Source organism: Augochlora pura, chromosome 5 (genome assembly GCF_028453695.1).
Source record: "Augochlora pura isolate Apur16 chromosome 5, APUR_v2.2.1, whole genome shotgun sequence".
NCBI classification, from domain to species: Eukaryota; Metazoa; Arthropoda; class Insecta; order Hymenoptera; family Halictidae; genus Augochlora; species Augochlora pura.
In genome coordinates, this window is record NC_135776.1 from 17,394,175 (window position 1) to 17,412,807 (window position 18,633).

General features: G+C 41.5%; 5 protein-coding genes across 8 annotated transcripts in view; 4 read left to right on the plus strand and 1 right to left on the minus strand.

Moving 5' to 3' along the window:
* The window catches only part of LOC144469888 (uncharacterized), a 30,685-nt gene extending 26,235 nt beyond the window's left edge, over window positions 1-4,450 (plus strand). For both annotated transcript variants that reach the window (XM_078180596.1, XM_078180597.1), the window contains exon 10: window positions 270-4,450. In XM_078180596.1, the coding sequence (XP_078036722.1) occupies window positions 270-439 (170 nt within the window). In that variant the 3' untranslated portion in view covers window positions 440-4,450. The remainder of the gene's footprint in view (window positions 1-269) is intronic.
* A 189-nt stretch (window positions 4,451-4,639) lies between these two features.
* Window positions 4,640-18,399, minus strand: LOC144469893 (COMM domain-containing protein 4). The gene is made up of 8 exons (XM_078180607.1): window positions 18,268-18,399; window positions 8,101-8,160; window positions 7,943-8,014; window positions 7,347-7,412; window positions 6,704-6,743; window positions 6,416-6,616; window positions 5,004-5,150; window positions 4,640-4,884 (listed from the first exon to the last, which is right to left on the minus strand). The coding sequence occupies exons 2-8, from the start codon at window positions 8,101-8,103 to the stop codon at window positions 4,847-4,849; spliced, it is 567 nt and encodes a 188-aa protein (XP_078036733.1). The 5' UTR covers window positions 8,104-8,160; window positions 18,268-18,399; the 3' UTR covers window positions 4,640-4,846.
* On the plus strand, window positions 9,502-10,974 carry LOC144470529 (uncharacterized). Its single transcript, XM_078181803.1, has 3 exons — window positions 9,502-9,582; window positions 9,888-9,994; window positions 10,071-10,974. The coding sequence occupies exons 1-3, from the start codon at window positions 9,502-9,504 to the stop codon at window positions 10,972-10,974; spliced, it is 1,092 nt and encodes a 363-aa protein (XP_078037929.1).
* On the plus strand, window positions 12,615-17,575 carry LOC144470037 (uncharacterized). 2 transcript variants are annotated; one of them, XM_078180816.1, is made up of 6 exons: window positions 12,615-12,778; window positions 14,159-14,382; window positions 14,451-14,542; window positions 15,339-15,960; window positions 16,040-16,187; window positions 16,891-17,575. In XM_078180816.1, the coding sequence occupies exons 2-6, from the start codon at window positions 14,163-14,165 to the stop codon at window positions 17,012-17,014; spliced, it is 1,206 nt and encodes a 401-aa protein (XP_078036942.1). In that variant the 5' UTR covers window positions 12,615-12,778; window positions 14,159-14,162; the 3' UTR covers window positions 17,015-17,575. The 2 variants fall into 2 exon arrangements, with proteins under 2 accessions (XP_078036942.1, XP_078036943.1); XM_078180817.1 differs by having other exon boundaries at window positions 15,345-15,960.
* The window catches only part of LOC144469889 (putative sodium/potassium/calcium exchanger CG1090), a 36,351-nt gene continuing 36,100 nt past the window's right edge, over window positions 18,383-18,633 (plus strand). The window contains exons 1-2 of one of the 2 annotated variants that reach the window (XM_078180601.1): window positions 18,383-18,480; window positions 18,540-18,630. The gene's annotated coding sequence lies outside the window, so the exon portion shown is untranslated. The other variant, XM_078180599.1, reaches the window with a different exon arrangement.

The following is an 18,633-nucleotide window of genomic DNA, read 5'->3' on the forward strand; positions in this document are numbered from 1 at the left end:
GTTTTCTAATATTTTATAATTAATATTTAAAAGCTCTAATTTTGCTTTGAACTTTCTTGATTTTATATTTGGATATATCATCACAGAATTATCTCAAACAAAATGTTAATAACGATTAAAGGTAAGGAATTGAATTTTAATCGTGAAAAGCGGATTTCCAGGTCACTGCGCACTGTTATACCTATACTACTACACGTAGCTCGCGACAAGTAGAAAATGATACGATGCGATACGATATCTGATCGTCCATTTGATCTGTTGTCTCTTAGAAGTGACCATAATACCCACCTACGACACCGACACTCTGGGTTATTGGGTGGCCGACAACGAGGAAGCCCTCGCTGCGAATCGTATCGATCTCTCGCCGTCGGCGTCCCGATGCACGATCAATCTCCAGGACCATGAAACTAGCTGCAGTGCCTACAGACTCGAATTCTAGGGATTGGCAGCATGCTCAGCCGTGATAGTCGAGTTCTGAGCGGTGTCCAGAATACAACACCACCAACCTTTGATTTCTGGGCTCGTTTCCATACAACAATAGAGTCGACGCGAAACACACACTTAATCATCACCAACCACCACCGTCACCACCAACATTTACCGTCCCTAGCGGTTCTATTAGTCGATGACTATCAGGACTATAATGATCGTCGAGCCGAGGCCACGTTCAGACACGTTTCAATTTTTCTGTTCTCTTTCCTTCGTTTCACCCTCTTTTCTCTCTTGACTTGAGCGAAAAAGGATTAACAGAGCTATATATATATATATATATCGACCGCTGGTTCTATTACGTTTCGTCAATGATTTCTGAGTTTTCTGTATTCTGTTCGCGATTGGCGCAACAACGGTCAACGTGGTTACCGTTACAGGAACGAGTCACGATTGACACGAGAGACGGAAGAGAAAGGAAGGAAAGAACCGAGCGAAAAACGGAAAGTAAAAGATTAGGGGCGAAATGAAGGAAAGTAGAAGAAAAGAAGTAAATAGAGAAGAATAAGCGCTGAGAAAATGTTGGACGAGACGCTTGGTTGCCGTGATCCTTACACAGAAAACCGAACACACTACACAGAAACTAGAAACCAGAAACCGAATGCGAGACACGTGTAAAACCGTGCAGAGATTATCACCTGTCAGGTGACATGATAACTGACCGATGAAACTTACCGAAAGTTCTTTGCTGCCTTTGATAGAGCGAAACGAAGTACGATAATATCCATCCAATGGACAAGGTCCAACACGTTCGATCGTTCTATCGGAAGAGAAAACCTGTTCATGGTTCGATCGGAGGAACCACGCGTCACAGATCGACGGATCGCAGAGTTGATCTTGCTCCGACTCCTCCCTGCTCCCTTCGAACTGTCATCGATCCGTTTGTAGATATTTTTTAGAGGTAAAATACGATTGATTCGCAGCATACGAAATACCTATCGAGTACCTATCCAGGACGAGGAACAGTTTCAGCCACGTTGAAACGCGCACTATGATTGACAGTCGAATCCAAAGACCCGCGGTAATCGACTGGCGTCGATCCTGAGAAACTAATGCGAGGTTTACCTACTTGTTCGTGGAACGTATATGCACCATATACGTCGACGAAAAGAGATCTCATGAAACTCGTAGGCTCCGATACTTCGAAAGAAAGAAACATTAAATACTCGATTCACTGCTTTTATCGCGTCAGAGTCTCTAGTCTATCCTATAAAAGAGAAGAAGAGTATCCTTGTTCGGACTCGACGAGCAGAAACTGACGGTCGGGCTGATCTTCTTCTTAAATGACCGCGTGTTTACCCGTTACGCGACTAATTTTCAACGTAACGAGCAAACCCGTGACATCTCTAGTCGAACAAGAAACCATGGTATCGCTTTCGTTCGAACGGTAATGACGACAAACCAATGAGGATAAGGATGTCAACGACGACAACTAATCACTTCGACGACTATTCTAACAAAGATGATGATTATCATAATTGGTACGATGACCATGACGATCACGACGATATTGATAATAACAATGACGACGATGACGACCAATGCTGATGACTAGGATGATGATGATGATAATGATGATGACGATGATGATGATAATGATGATGATGACGATGATGATGATGATGACGACGATGATGATGATGTTAGGTTTAGGTTGGCGACTTACTATTCTCGCATGTATCTTCGATAAAGTATCCAAATTGGAACGCAGGACTTACATATACGTAAATGTCGTATAGATCACATGCATACATACGTACATATACATATATACATACATACGCATACATACTTATACATATATACATACATGCATACGTACATACATGCAAACGTGCATACACGCGTAACTACATACATGCATACATACATACATGTATACAGATATAATTATACAAATATCGTGTCCGAGAAAACACGTTTCCCATTGTTTTCGGTGTAATTAATGGTAATTGTAGCAATTATATTAATACATACGGAGGAGAAATGTACTAAATTCAAAGAGAAACGTGCGCATATTGTGTTGCGTACGGTTACGAGGAATGAAGCTAGACGAAGCAACCAAGTAGTAGAAGAAACGGCAATAACAAATCTTCCATGCGAATAATTAAACTATTTGCCAGCTCGACGCTTTCGAATACAGCGCAATCGTTTCATTTTTCGAAACACGATCTACAAATCGAGCTAGAATGGCTGTATCGAGACAAGAGCACCACCGCTTTCACCTCTAGTTTTCTTCTTATCGATTCAATTACTCGAGCCATAATTATCGTTTATGATTAATTATCGCTGTAAGCAACGTCATCCATTACGTCAACGTCAATAATTGTATCATTATCACCACCGTTGTCACGATCGTTGTCGTTATCGTTATCATCGTTGTTATCGTTGCCTGTTATTGTTGTTACTATTTCTCTTTTGTTCGTGGGTCACTGTTCACGATCGATGAAACTACTATACCTGTTACTTTTGTTGGCATTACCATCATCGTAGACGATAAGACACCCACCCCCCGTCGTTCCTATTGTACTATTGCTGTTATTGTTGTCACTTGCCATCGGGGAGATCTCTCTCTCTCTCTCTCTCTCTATCTCTCTCTGTCTGTCTCATCATTGTCATTATCATTGTCGTCGTTGTCCGTTCGCGATCGCGGAGTAAATTATCTTTTTGCCCGTGAAAGGAGCAAAATACCTAGGAGCATAAATGTATGACGACGATAAAGCATGTACCTATGTATTTATGTATTATTTATTAACAAGTAATAAAGACCAGCTATTTAGGTAGGATGTTAAAATTATGAAATTGAATTTAACAGAAATAAAGAAACTAATAAATGAAATGAAGCTATAAAACGATTGATGGAATGAAATGTGAGAACGCAATGAAACGTGAAACGAAAATGAATAACGAAAACGATATATCGAATGGAATGGAATGGACAGTTTAACGTAAGGTGCGCGCCTATCGGTTTAGGTAAAAATGGGGGACGAATTTAATTAATGGGAAGTATCGAAGATGCAAAAGTATATATGTTAAAAAACGAGCTTTCACTAAAAAACAGTTTAGATAAAGGACGGCGGTCGTAAGGAAAGAGGTATACACGTATATTCGTATAGCATACACGCAGGTACACGCGGAACACACACACACCGACATAACTATACGTTACACCTACGCCTACAGGTACACCTACGCTGACACACATACATACATACACACAGTCACATGACATACCGACAGGTGTTACACAAAGACAGGAGACGGACACGGAGAAGTATAAAAAAGAAGAAACTAGAGTGAAAGTTAATTGCGCAAAATAAATGAAAGAATGCTAGAGAATTACGAAGTGTACGCCTCGACACTTGTACGAACCCCTAAACTCGCGGTGCTTATCGAGCGTGAGAACGGTGATACGATTTTTTCATACGATACGCCTACTTTCATATACCGCAGCTTAGCAGGGCCAGGGAATCGCCGGCGGGCGGTGTCCCGCGATTCCGGATTCCCACGGGGTAAACGTGTCTCCCGATCCATTGCGTTTTTCTAGTTCGAATTCAAAACCGGTCAGCGTGAAGCACCGAGCGCGGATCGCTGATCGCGATCGACGCGCACGATTATCTCCACCCGGATCGGAGCACGTGTTTACCCCATCGGCGATATCTCGGACGCGCGCGGCGGTGCGTTCTAGTCAGAAAACCATCTCGTTTCCTACGTTCGGATCATCTAGTCATTCTCGTTATACAACGTGTACTCTTCGTTTCTCCCGCGAGATCCCCTCTCTCGCGGATAGTGAATAAATAGGATCCGCAGTCTTTCGAGGTAAATTGTTTATAGCGTATACAGTTGACGCGTGCGGCTCGCGGTTCTCACTCCTCGAAACGCATCCGTGTGTCGTGTTTTTCGAATAACGAATTAAAAACAAAAAAAACTTGCTGTGGAGTGTTCATGGTGCTATGATTATTATTATTATTGCTATTATTATGATTATTCTTATTCTAATTATTATGATTATAAATTACTATTGTTATCACTACGATTAATTGTATTAATATTATTATGATTATTATGATTATGATAATTATTATAATTATTATAGAAATAACGATGTGCTACATGACAAAAATGATAATATAATAAATATACATTATACCATAAAACTCGTGCTACCCGGGGAAACCTTTTCTTTTGGTCAATTGAAATTTAGTCTAGCTAATGCTACGCGAAGAGTAAAGGATGTACGACATATTACGGCATTCGTGTGTCATGATTGTTGTCATTGCTTTAATCGGGGCAATACATTACTTTCGATTACTTTAGAATATATAATACATGATGGAGAGCTATAGATATACGTTGCTCAGAGGTTTTCCATCAACGCTTTCGCTCGTCGCAGTTCTGGAAAATGAAAACAGATATATTATTTTAGTAACTTAATTCGAATTAATTAGCAATAGTTATAATTAATAGACTGCAACAGTCTCGTATTAAATTCAAATTTCTCCTACTATCCTTACCAGTGAGTAGAACTTGCACGTCCTGCTGCGAGATATTAACCACAGAATCCTCTCCGTTACCGCCCAATTTGTTTAATTTGAGGGACAGCGTGGAGAACGGCGACGCGTTTGCGCAAGGCAGCACCTGAATCGACGACAACCGACTCACTGCGAAAATACAAAATCCAATGAAACAATTGCTTTTTATTGCAACTCGAATACGTCGCCGGAAATAATATTCTATTAGCAACAGGTAGAATAATGCGGAATATCGAAATTATCTTGGTGTCGTGGATATTTAATCGGATGAGATTCGACGATCGATTGATGCATGGAAATGCGACGGATAACAAATTTATCGAAATGAATCCGAATCACCAGGGAAAAAGTAAGTACGCTCGACTTATGTATTATTTATGAGAAGAGAACGAGTTATCAACGAACGAGGTAGAGAGGAACGAAATGAATTGGAAAATGCTAGTAATGAAGCATTAGGGTAGCCATAAGTAATGCCATTTTATCAACTGGTAAGGGTGAATATTACGTTTATTGCATACAGATTAAATGTTCTTAGTAACCACCAGAAGATGTTCACTGTCGCATAATTTTTATTAGAAATATTTATTGGATTCTCAAAGATGCACCACTGCAAATGAATCGAGTAAACTATTTTATTTTTTCGGAAGTATCCTAAGCCATTTTATTAATAATACCACATTATACATTATAAAATAGTATTTTTTAATCTTTTAGATTTATGTGTATTTTATTTGAATGATTTAATAATCTATATCAGCTCGTAAATAGATAATAATAATAATGTGTATATGGAAATGGTACACGAATCAAGGGAAAATGTTTCTTGGAGCAGCAAAACGACACTGGACAGAGAATCATTATATAAAGAAATAGTTAACGAGCACGCGAAATGAGAACTTTAATCTGCATTTAAATTGTGTAATGGATATACGATTGCAATTTACAATTGTAAAAAGTGACGATTGGTTTCAACGAGACTATTCTGTAATTAAAAGAGCACGAGTGTTCCTTTGTAACTTGCTAAAAACTGATTAACTTTCGTTTGTAATACTCTTTTGTTGGACTGTCAACAGACAAATCTTGGTTACAGTTACCTAGGACACTCTGTAAAGCAAAATGAATAACACCTGTGGCACTAGTACGACTGCTATTAATTGCCTTTCAAATTAACTAATAATTATTAATTATTTTCAAATTAACTGCCTTTCAAAATTAGAAAAGTATCAAATGTCTAACGTAGACAAGTTCTTAAGGGAACTATAAATAAACGCATTAACTGTGAATAAATATAATTAGTGCAAACATTGCGTAACAGTTATCTAAAATAAAATGACATTACTTTCGGGCACTCAATGATAGGAAATTGTATATCGAATGGAGTAGACAAGACTGACCTCTCAGAGACTGCGACGAGAGCGCATCCGTGATTCGAGGGCTGTTATCCGTATGCAGTCGAGCAATCGCAGCGCTGTGTTCGCGGGGCAGACCGAGCTGTTGCAGTTCGCTGCTCAAATCGGCAGCGGAAACGCCGTATCGCGCAGACGAAACGAATATCAATTCGAGGGCAGCTATCATGGCTTTAGCGTCGCTCGATTCTTCGTGGCCAAAATAGACGAGACGTATCAGAAGAGCGGGCACACACGGCTGGAAAACGCTAACCGCGAAATATCATTTGTACTCACCAATTTTCGCGTCTTGGGTCAGCTTTTTTATCTTGTCTTCCTGAAAGACAGGAACCATGGATTTTACGGGATATTTCTCGCAGCCCTCGCCGCCCTCGCATCTCTCGCCATCGTGTAAATTTATCCGAAGCTTCGCTTTAATATATCACGTTAGGTTACGTGTCGCGGAAAGCTTTCGCGAGGGCGTATCACACCGTCCTTACGCAGACTCCTTTTAGAATTCAATTTTGTATTTTTCGCGGCGAACGCAAAGAAACGGATGGAGGAGCGTCTAACGCGATTCGCCGCGAAAAACAGAACACGTGTTTTCGCGCGGGCAAACGAGATAAAGGGAACGACAATTAACCCCTTGCCGTACTTTGACGGGTTATTATGACGGGTTAGTTATGAATATTCATCCGTTCCTTTAAGTAAGATTCAAATTTTATACTCTTGTCACCAATATTTAAACATTCAACTAGATGCAAGAACACAATAAATATAAAATTCCTTTTTCTTCTAAAAAATTAGTACGATAAAAAAAATTCTAATTGTAGTAAAGAGTTGTAAAGAAAATGAATTGGCAAGGGGTTAAATCGTGCGAATCACTGCGAATTAGCTGGACGAGTTTATTGATTTAACGGAAGATTTCTATTATACTTACGTCCAATTCGCCTTCCGTAAGGTATTTTGCAACTGCCTGGCCCAATATCCTGATTTTGATGGACGTCTGCGAACGAAACGAGTTTGCTATGAAAAAGTCATTTAGGGCTCGAGCTAGAAACAAATCTATTATAAATAATCCGCGGATTTTATTCATGTTAAAAGCTGAGTAGATATAATTTTAACCAGTAGAAAGATTAAAAGAAATGATCAATTTAGCTTATTATATTATTATTAGCTTGCACTTATTAAAATTATTAAAAGATGAAGAGCAAAGCTTTTGCTTGGTTTCCATTTCTTTGATACAGACAATTTTTATCTTGCACAGAGATTCCAAATCTTGTAACAAGTTATCGTTGCGAAATAAAAATGTTCTACATCGTTTGCAAGAAACAGAAATGAAATAACAATACATTCTTTCGTCTAAGAATTCTGTTATCTCGAAGACTGTGTAATAATGTCATTAAATTCTTCTTACATCCATTTTCGAAGAATTCTTCTTAAAAATGTTATATTTCAACTACTCATTTTCGTTGTAAATAAATCAAATCTGCGATCTAGTTATTATTGCAACCAAAGCAAATTTCAATTACGTACCATACGCGACAACGTGTTAATTTCTGCCAGTAGCCAATCGGGACAATCCCCGTCGCCCAGAAACCTAAATTTCTATCAACGTAAAAATACTTTTTTGTAGACTTTTTTAATCGTAGATTTCGCGCGATTTGATGTTGATTGTTCGTCGATTGTCGTACCATTTTGAACGATGCTCCTCGAAGACGGCTTCTTCGGTGAAGGATGAACGAACCGGCAGCCTGAAAGAAAAGCCGAGTATAACAAACGAGGTTCGTCTAAAAACGTCACCCTTCGTGTCCCGACGATTTAGACAGACAACGCTGAACTGGGCGCCCATTTCCAAGATGTAGTAACGCGATCATGCTAAGTAAGCATCAAAGCGTTCTTTCGCACCCCGTTACCTTTGCTAAAACAACGCGCCGCGCTCAAGCGGAACGGAAGTTGCTCCGGAAAATTCCGTCGTTGAAATTACACCCAATTGAATAATTTTGAATATCGTAGAAATGTTCCAATGTTACAGTGACACTGTCAAACATCGAGAATCCTTTATTGTACATCGATAATATCGTATGACGATAATTTGAAAAACTTTTTAAAACGAATACGCAGTGCGGAGTATAACCTTATCTTATGTTATTTATTATTCACTGCCTACTCTGTTATTATATTGTTTTTATTATTATACTATTTATTTATTTATTTATTCTACTTTAAATTCAGCGCCCGAAAAAAGCGGTGAAATTGTAATTATTCCCGGGCATTTGTTGTAAGCTCCGAGGAATATGTTTGAATAAAAATAAAACGAGTTAGTACTATACAGGGTGTCACCTGAAAATGAGGTGTTCCTGAGGTTATTTGTGTGTATTATTGTGTACTATGTATGTATATTTGCTGTTCTCGTTGCTCCGGTTATACAATTTTCAAATCCTAAATTAACTTAAAGTGATCCACGTGAAATAAATCTTTCGATGTTACGATCTATCGCGTAAATTTCGAATCTCGAAGATCGACAGTAGTAGAGCTCGAGCATTGCACCGCAGCATCGCGCCGGAATGGAGCGGAAAGTATCAGAAGCCCGGTGCGTAACTATTTGCGAGAAAAAGTCACAGTCGAGGAGCGCCTAACGCATTTCCCACATGACGTGAACTTTCCCACGCGACATGGAAGCAAAAGAAGCAAGGAAGAAGGAACGAGCGACCAGAAGAAAGAACAAAAACCAAGCCGACGGTGTGTTTGCGTTGAACAGCAACATAGATTGAGGTGGGTTTTACCGCGCCCGCGAATTCCCCGTGCAATCCTCCCAATCTTTGGACCGCGACGTAGGTCGGCCGCCGGATACCACGGGGAACACCATAAATACTGAAGGAACGAACCCGCGGTATCCATTTGTTACCCGCGAGTCGCCTCGCGAACAACAGGTGTGCATCGCGCACCGTGTGCACTCTCCGCCTTTGCTTCGTCCGGCCGCGCCGCAACAGGTGTACGGTCGCGATTCGACGCCGCTTTATCGAGCAACGATCGTTAGTCCACCGATTATCATTTCCCCGTTTGTTACTCCGCCGATTATTCTCGCGGCGCACATGTTCGAGTTTCCAGGAATGAAGGAGTTACTATTCGCCACGGTCTTGTTGTCGTCGGCAGCGTACGGTGACAACGACGTGGTATGTTCGCGAGATCCCGATCGTCTCTCCGTTTAGTTTAGCCTGCAGAAAATTTCTGCGTATATCCTAACAGCCTAACAGAGTCATTGAAAGTTGGGATAACGACACGACGGAAGTTTTAGTCACCGATCGAAGGGAGAAACGTTAACGCGAACGGCGGCGGATGCTTCTCTCCCTCGAGTCTCGTTTTAGCTCGGCGCTTTTCTCTAGCCTCCGTTTCTTTCGCAACCGTAGAGCATTTAAATAGTGTAAGAAATGCACCAAATTCTCCGAGATGTTATTAACGTTAAGTATGAACCACACAGGTGTCGGACATTCGTCGAGCGGCGTTGTCGTACCTGGGCACCGGTGAACAAGAACCGCGAGACAACGCGGGCCTCGACGAAGACGAATCGTTGCTCACCGCGTCCAGGTAATCGTATCGACCTCAACTAACCAATGAACAAGTGAATCGAATTTGTCGACAGCAAGGAAACTTTACGATTCAGGCGTACGAGAGGGGACGGAGAAATATCGCAGCACGACTCTTCGAACCGACTGAGCCCGGACAAGCCGGGCTATCATCGATGCGCTACGAGCCCGGCCACGATCGCGTCGGTGAACGTACGGGACCTGTTCGAGAAGAAGGATCAACTGTCGACCTACAACTCGGAGATCTGCGCCTACTTCCGGGAGCAAGGCTGGAAGGTCGAGAATCCGATGTACGTCGACGAGCCGACTTGGATCGAAATAAAGAACGACTACACGAACAAATTGCCGCTTAGCTTGCAGTTCGTAGATCCTTACGTCCTGTCGCGCGGTAAACGGATTCGCTGGTGGAGGACGAAGGGCGACGGTAAAGAAGACGGTGTTCTCGCGATAGTCGACGATTCGAAAGAAGCCGACAGGGTCAGGAGAAAACGCGATTATCGAACGAGATTGGTATCGCGATCGGGACCGCGGCCGAGACGCGATCTGAACATCGCGAACTCGGTCGCCGCGAAGGAGAAGAACAGTCGGATTCTCGGCCAAAGGAACAAACACTTGGGTCTCCAGGAGCTGTTCGAACAGCCTTACTTCATCTCGAGAGGCAAGAAGTCGAAACATCGATTGAACTTCGACAAGCTCGCCGAGGAGCGGATAAAGTCTGGCATGGACCACCGTTTGCGGTGGAACTATGGCTACGGCGACAACGATCACGCTCCGAACCGATTTGCAGAAACTTCGGAATCCGATTCGAGACCGAGGGAAGCCGACCACTTTGAACGAGCTATTACGAGAAGAAGGACGAAGTCATCGAGCAGTCGAAAATCGGTGCTGGATCAACTGTTGACCGATTCGGATCTCTTCTACGCGGGCAGAGGTAAGAGGACGAGCGCGGCGCTTGCCGTTGGATCAACGGAATCGGTCTAATCTAGCTGGCGAATTAACTAAGCTCACTAGGTTACAGAGTGTAAGACGAGCCGATAATTTTGTAAGTAATTGATAAACCATGAGCGAGACAAGTTATTTATCGTACCTAAGAGTAACGCTTACGTGTCGATTGTCGATTTAAGGAGACAATAAACGTTGATTTTTTTTAGTGGAATTGGAAGAATATATCGATGTAATTCCGTTGAGAATGGTCTCTATCGCGTTTGCGGGGCTCCTATTTTAATCGTTAATCGCGATTAATAATTGAAAGAAATTTGATAACCCCTTGCACTGTAATAAAGAGTCAGACTCGTGATACAGATTTCATGCAAGCTCTAATAAATATTAATATCACTGATTTCCGCTATATCGAAATAAAAATAAATTCTTCCGTTATCAAAGCTTAGAAAGAGAAGCACATAAAGACAATAAAAGGAACAAAAGTTGTCTGGTCCTTTTATTAAAGATATTAAAGTGCTGATAAACGCAACGCGAAAAGAATCCTAGTGCAAGGTGTTAATCGCGATTAACGGTTACCGGTTAGCGTTTCAATCGTCGATTAATTTGTCGCCCACTCTGGCCTGTATGCTACCGTACCAGCGTCAACGGATGCGAATTAACAATAAGAATGTGAAACGGTCCATGGAAACGTCGGATTTCGAGCGGACAAATCTACCGACTGGAAAGAATTGCACGAACTTCTGTTCTGCTCGTAATTTCGAGTGCGAAGTATATACTTAAATTTCAAGAAAACCTCGGCCGTCATCGAGGAAAATTCTGTAGACATTTCCGTGGATCGATGATTCGACGGATCGTTGTCGAATGGATCGTTGGATGGAAATGCCGCGATCGCTTCGCCTAAATACTCGCTGGCTCGCCGCAGGATCGAGCAAACTGAAAAAATTACGTAACGCGGAATGAAAATTTACGACGACGACGCGCCGCTATATATCATGACGCGGAGTAACGCATTTTTAACCTTTACGCACATATGCGACCCCCATTTCTGCAGCATATTCGATTCCCCCGCTTTGCGACTATGAAAATGTTTCGTTCCTCCTACGTGCGGAACGTCGAAGGTTCGATTTCGTTCGCGTTTCACGCGTCGAATTAACCCTTGGCACTCGAGTGGCGCCTCTGAGGCGCCAATAAAAATCGTAATATATCAAAATAATTTTGACAGTATTAAAGATCCTACTATTTAAAAAAGATTGTTAAAAGCGTAACAATTTTACGATTCACTAGACTCAATTTCATATTCATAAATTGTACTAAGTTATATAAAATGGGAATGCAGCTGGTTAAAATAGCTATTTTAGATCTAGGCTTAAAATGGCTTCGAGTGCAAAGGGTTAATAGTCGTGGTTAGATCGTGATTAGGTTCGATTAAGAACGAATGCGAGGAGTCTGTATGTTCCGATCAGTTTGATGTTTAATTTGGATGGAAGGATGTGAAAACCGAGGAAGGGAAGAGGCGGTGTGTATGCTTGCAACCGTGAAGAACAATAGGGGAAGAGAAGAAGAGGGGATGAAAAGCAGGGGTTGATTTTTTCTGGCCAGCGGAGAGTGCGCCGGAGAGAACCACGTGGCGGATATAAGAAGAGCGACGCGTATCGTTACCGTCCATTGTACACCTTATTTCGGTGGGGCTCGTGGCCCCAGGTATCATACTCCGCGCGCGTCACACTATACCGAACATCTCTTCGGCAACGACGAGCCAGGAAGATCGGCTGCGCTTGCTGCGTCCAGGGGGAACTGTCTCGATAGATTTCGGTATCGAAAGGAGATTCGAAAGTGAATACGAGTAAGTAGAGACACACAAACGAAAGACAACGCATACGCATACACGTTCGTAAGCATACGCGCATAGATTCATCTTTGAAGAAAAATATTCGACGCGTTCGTTTTGCAATCTATACTATCTGCATGTACGGTAACTTTAAATTCTTATAAAAAAATTCGGCAGTTTCGTACAACAATTACAAAACGAATAAAATTTATTTTTGTTAATCTTACGGAAATTAATGATTTCGATCGCGCTGCTTACATATTTTCATCGTTATCCAGGATTTCAGTAAATTTCGAACGTCTCTCGCAACTAAAGAAAGGATCGTGGCCGACAAATTTATTGATTTTCAGCGAGACCGTAGAGCCGTGTATAATTTTCGCGATTCGAATTAAAACGGTGCGAGACTAAAAACAACGCGTTGCGAATGAAATTCCGAGAAAAGAAAGCTGGCGGAATGATAAAGGAAAACGAGAGGGAAAATGCTCGCGCGGCGTCTCTAATGCGTGATAAAAGTATTGGATGCAAATAGTTTGTGAACAGAAATAAGTACTCCGTTGACAGGTTTGAAAGCGTTCGCTAACTAAATTTGAACACGCACGCTGACGAAAGTGCACTTCCCTTCCTCCCTCGCAGAAATGTCATCTATCGATTATCATTGTAAAAGCGTCGATCGATGAGCAAAAGGAAACACGGGAACGAGAGAATAATGCGAGAAGAAAGGGACGCGTCGCCGTCCTCTCTCCCTCGCTTCTCATGCTTTTTGCAATCGCGAACGTTGAATGAAGAACGACAGAACGAGAACGAAATATTCCGAAATAAAATAGGATCGCGATTGATACGCGTGAGCGCGCCTACTTGCACGCATTGCACCGACACTCGATTGTACATATGCACGTACGTCATTGGTACACTTCTGCAATTGTCGCGACTTTAATGGGAACGCGTCATTACCAGATTGTTTTCCGTAAAGAAGATTACAGCCTGCTTACGCTGTTTTCGTAATAAAGAATTTTCATGGCATTACCGTCTCTGCTCCCAAGCCCGAGCGAATTAATTTCCTCTCCCTCGATCCGTTTATTGTTAGTTCGTCTGCCAAACGAACTTTCACCACTAACAGGAACAAAGGCGGGCGCGCCATATTATTTTACAGCTTTATCATGATCATATATATGGTCGAATTCGGGCTTTTTCATTCGTCGAATTTAATAATAAAACCCGGGAATTTCTATATTAAAGTGAAATTCGACCTTTCGCGATGCACGCGGACGTAGACGCACACACCGACGCGCTTACGCACGCAAAAATGTACGCAATTGTACCTTCATCGAAGAAAATGACTTTCGTGTTTGCTTGTTACGCGGTTCAAATAACAACAATTCGAACGATTTTAATTAGCACGATGCGGACCTTTCTACCGATCGTCTGGCTTTTGGCGCGCGTAGTCCTCGGCACCATGGAAATCGAGAATTTCTCGAGCATGGCGCACTCGCCGAGCGAACGCGACGACAGACTCGAGAACGAGACTGATAAGTTTGGACCAACGACGAACGGCTTGAACGGCGATTCGTTCGCGACGAGGACTGACCAAAAGGAGGTCGAGCCTGGCGGGGTTATAAAAGGTAAGAATCGGAGTCGCGTTCTTCAATAATCGAGAGGAAGCTGTGCGTTACAAGAGTTTTCGTTTTAGACGAGTCCAATGTTAAGTTGGCCGATTATTTAAAAATCGTCGTCAAGAGGGGCCAAGAACCTACGGAATCTCTGCTCGATGCAAACGAAAAGGTTGGCTATCCTGTTGGATCGAAAGATCTTCCACTCGATCGAATAGATGTGTCAGTTGCTGTAATCGTTTGAATCATTATCAACTAATCGTTCGCAAGTTTTGTTAGATACTGTAGTTTCTTTGACTTTATTTCTATTTTTCGAAACATTTAGATTGTATTTTAAAGCTTCTTATTATTAAGAAGCTTAAATTATAAAGATAACCACTTCCGTCAACCGAAATGTTTTTAAAATAAATTTAGGGCAATTCATATAAGCATATAATGCTTTCGGCAACAAACACTAATGCCTTCGCTATAAACTGTAAATCTATAAAATATTCACCCTTGCATAGAAGTGTCCCTGGGATTAACGCTCACTCCTTGACGAAATTTGATACAGTGATATAGGGTCTCTACACAGTGTCTCGATACACAAGTCTCGATACAGTGATATCCGGTTTTAATGGCAAACGTTAAAGTTATGAATAAAATAAAATCGCGCTAATAAAATAAGAAAAACGCGTTCGATTAGTGCACGAGGATTTAAGAAAGACGGCTCGAACCTGCCACTCTTCTCCACCCTCTAATAATTCTACCACCCTCTCGCGACACCGGTAAGAAATAAATAAAAGAAACAATTACGGCTTATTCAAAAATATTTTACAAGCTCTACTTTACTAAATCTCATCCAAAAGTAAGCATAAATCCTAGGCGCCTCTGCTTGTCAGGGAAAAAATGGCACGGTGGTTGATGGACCCACAGTGACTGGCACATCTACCCAACAATCTGTCAAAGAAAAGTGTCTATGAACAAAGTTCCAGGGCTCTTCGCAAGAAAAGAAGGATCCATGGGCGTTCTGGTGGGGAGACAGGAGGATAAATTCGAACGGTCAAGCTCAGGGCATACGTCGGCCGATTCGGGTGCCATTCAACAGTTGGGGCGGAAAACGCGGAAGGCTGCCGTTCAATAACTGGTTCGGTAAACGCGGAGAGTTCGGTGAATGGAACGGTAAACGCGGGGAGTTCGGTGAATGGAACGGTAAACGAGGGGAGTTCGGTGAATGGAACGGTAAACGCGGGGAGTTCGGTGAATGGAACGGTAAACGGGGAGAGTTCGGTGGTTGGAACGGTAAACGTGGACGAGATATGTATTCCGAATCCAATCGGATTGCCGATCGCACCGAACCCGATCAATTTACGAACGATCCTAACTACAACGGTGATCTGTCCGCCGACGCTGACAACGTGAAGAGGGTAGCGGATAACTGGAGGCAAACTCCGTTCCATATTTGGGCTGGGAAGAGATCGAAGGGAGCTTTCGATAGTTGGGGTGGAAAGAGAGATCAGAGCGAGAACGATCGAGAATCGAACGAGGATGGTGGTCGAGACTATCAAGAAAATTTGTCACACGTTCACCATATACTTGGCATCGTGACAGGTCGGTAAATTATTCGGGATTTTGTGGAACGGTTCCCTGTGTTTCGATCGAATGATTATTATAGTTCGATTTGTTTTAGATGGTTTTCCAAAGGAAGACAAGGGGAGACTACAAGTCGGACAGAACGCCATAAGAGGCGAGATCGAGATGGCTGCCTTCGACGATGGATCGGATGGAAAACGTAACAATATTGCTTACCGAATTCCGACCGAGAATATCGGCAACTGGTTCGTAATTAATAATCGAGATAGTGTCGTGGATAAATATATGTGGGCACCGTTTAGAAATTAATAACTATTTAAAATTCTCTCAAACCAGAATATTAAACTGTTTTAAGATGTTAGAAGGACTGGTTTGTTAGAAAATATGTAAAAGCTTTTTAAATCACTTTTCCGTCAAAAGTCGTACTAAATTGGAATTTTTGGTGTCTTTAATGTCGGTATGCATGTACATTACCCTGACCTACAAAATGCAATATTCGAAATTGAATTATTCTCTCAAATAAAAAAGTTAAAAAGTATGAGTTTTAAAACCTTTTTATCACTTACAGCAATTTTAGTTTTTACAATTTTGTTAGTGATTATTTAGTAGACTAGACCTCCTAACTTTTCGAGAAATACAAAACATTTTAAAGCTTATTGCATGTTAAAAAGTATGCGAATATTTCCGTGACCGTCTGTAAATTACTAATAATGCAGAAAAAATTAAAATTGCGTTAAAAAACAGCGGTGTATCGTCATTTAACACTAAGAGGATTAAATTTTCATTGTATGCTGAGGTAAAAAGGATGAAAAACGCGATCTTTTAATTTTTATTACTATACCACCCAATTGCAATGCTAGATGAATTTTTAAAAGGTATCCATAAATATTTGTCCACGACTGTAGATAAAGCATAGCTAGAATGTAAAATCAATATTCAATATTGCAGGTTCGCGCAAATGTGCAGATTACTGGCAAATAGAAAAGCTCAACGCGAACATACCAAGGCAGTGTCGTTTCTACCCTGGCACGGCAAAAGAAGCGACAGCGGTTTCTCTCCATGGGGTGGATAGAAGTCATTCGAGATTCAACTTACTTAGTACAATTGTTATACCAGTTTTACTTGTTGCTCGAAATGCGTTCCAGATTGCTTATTAATTCGGCTTCGATACGTGTATGTTGCACTCGTACGTAGACGTAAGATACAATACCCTTATTGTTCGCTATTCGATTGCAGTATGATACATAATTAGGTGGGATGCACACGCGATCTTTCGAAACGATTCTTTCATCTTTCAATTAACTTGTGTTTCCATTTACCTGTACACAACTATCGAAACGAATTTGAAAATTGTGTTGCGGGGCGGGAGCGAGGACACGCATGCGCCCTGATCGCGCGGTCACGTGACGCAATATGGCGTTCGAGTTTGAGTCCCGCCAGTACCGTGGCTCGAACTAATTTTCAAGCTCGTTCGTTGTTATTGAAAAATCATCTAGGTTTGCACGTAATGTGGAAAATTTAAAACAATTAGCATAGATAAAGCAGAGTTGATCGGGTAATGTGGAAAGGCCGCGTGCATCCGATCAACAAGTGGAACTACATACATACTACGAAAACAATTTCGATGTGTGCTTGGTCTCTCAATATATTTAGGTGAACAATTTTTCCCCATTGAATAATGAAACTGTCTATCTTCTTATTACCTTTCTAACTCCTCCTTCACTTTTTGTTAGCTACAGTGTCGTGCGATAGAAGAATACTAACTTTCCACCTTGACGAATTTCATCCTTATTTATTATTTACTATCAACAGTTCACCGCTACGAGTTTTCCACAGAAGCGACGAACACGTCTCGAGCTCGACGTACTTGTAACAAGTTTCGATAACGAATTGTATCGAACGATAGATTGTTCGTCGTGTTTTCGTTCATTTCGATTCAACAGTATTCGATTTCAGCAAACTTTAAAATACTGCAGCAAAGTCTTTGTTTTTGATGAAAGTGCTTGTCTAGTGCTCGAACAAGTAAGTAAACATTTGATATAAATAGTTATACGCGTACGAATTCAAAACGCGATACGTAAGATCATCAGCTTAACACAGGTTATTGTTGTTTATTCAATAACGGTGTACATGTATATCGTACATATTCACCGTGTAGCAATGTACTACATATAAATAAAGAACTGGACGATGAGGCTCTTTGCCTTTGTATAAAAGCTTATTTATACCGCTTATACCGGTAACATGGCGCGTATGTAGACGAGTAAATATATATGCTTTTCAAACGATGGATAGACTTTCGTAAAATATCGTAAAAGGACTTACCAAACGATAATTAACTATGCTTTGACGGTTATTGACAGATGAAGGTGTAGAGGTTAGGACCGCTTGTTTTCTACCGTCGTGTGACAGCGTGGCGTTCAGCGGCGTTAGTGTGGTAACCTGCGTGTTGGCAGTATTGCCAACAGTAGCATGCGCGATTCGATGTGCAAGCGTTTTGAAAGTTTAGTACTACACGCGCAGCTGCGTCACGCGAAGGTTTGTGTTTCTTTACCGTTTAACTTTGGCCCAAATGAAACAGTTTCTTTTCTGTTTAGAGTGTGAAAACTATTCGTGAAACGATGAATGAAAGTACGGCGAGGCGAGCACAGAAGCATGCGCAGTATATCGGCACAATCGATAACAAAGGTA

What these genes read in the sequence shown, in the direction of transcription:
- LOC144470529 (XM_078181803.1), top strand. Translation starts at nt 9,502, where the DNA reads ATGTTCGAGTTTCCAGGAATGAAGGAGTTACTATTCGCCACGGTCTTG. An exon ending in CGTACGGTGACAACGACGTG is followed by an intron (nt 9,583 to 9,887) that starts GTATGTTCGCGA and finishes TGAACCACACAG; the next exon opens with GTGTCGGACATTCGTCGAGC. An exon ending in TCGTTGCTCACCGCGTCCAG is followed by an intron (nt 9,995 to 10,070) that starts GTAATCGTATCG and finishes TTTACGATTCAG; the next exon opens with GCGTACGAGAGGGGACGGAG.
- LOC144470037 (XM_078180816.1), top strand. Translation starts at nt 14,163, where the DNA reads ATGCGGACCTTTCTACCGATCGTCTGGCTTTTGGCGCGCGTAGTCCTC. An exon ending in GCCTGGCGGGGTTATAAAAG is followed by an intron (nt 14,383 to 14,450) that starts GTAAGAATCGGA and finishes TTTTCGTTTTAG; the next exon opens with ACGAGTCCAATGTTAAGTTG. An exon ending in ACCGAGAATATCGGCAACTG is followed by an intron (nt 16,188 to 16,890) that starts GTTCGTAATTAA and finishes TCAATATTGCAG; the next exon opens with GTTCGCGCAAATGTGCAGAT.
- LOC144469893 (XM_078180607.1), bottom strand. An exon ending in TTACGGAAGGCGAATTGGAC is followed by an intron (nt 6,744 to 7,346) that starts GTAAGTATAATA and finishes CCTGTCTTTCAG; the next exon opens with GAAGACAAGATAAAAAAGCT. An exon ending in GACCCAAGACGCGAAAATTG is followed by an intron (nt 6,617 to 6,703) that starts GTGAGTACAAAT and finishes TTGGCCACGAAG; the next exon opens with AATCGAGCGACGCTAAAGCC.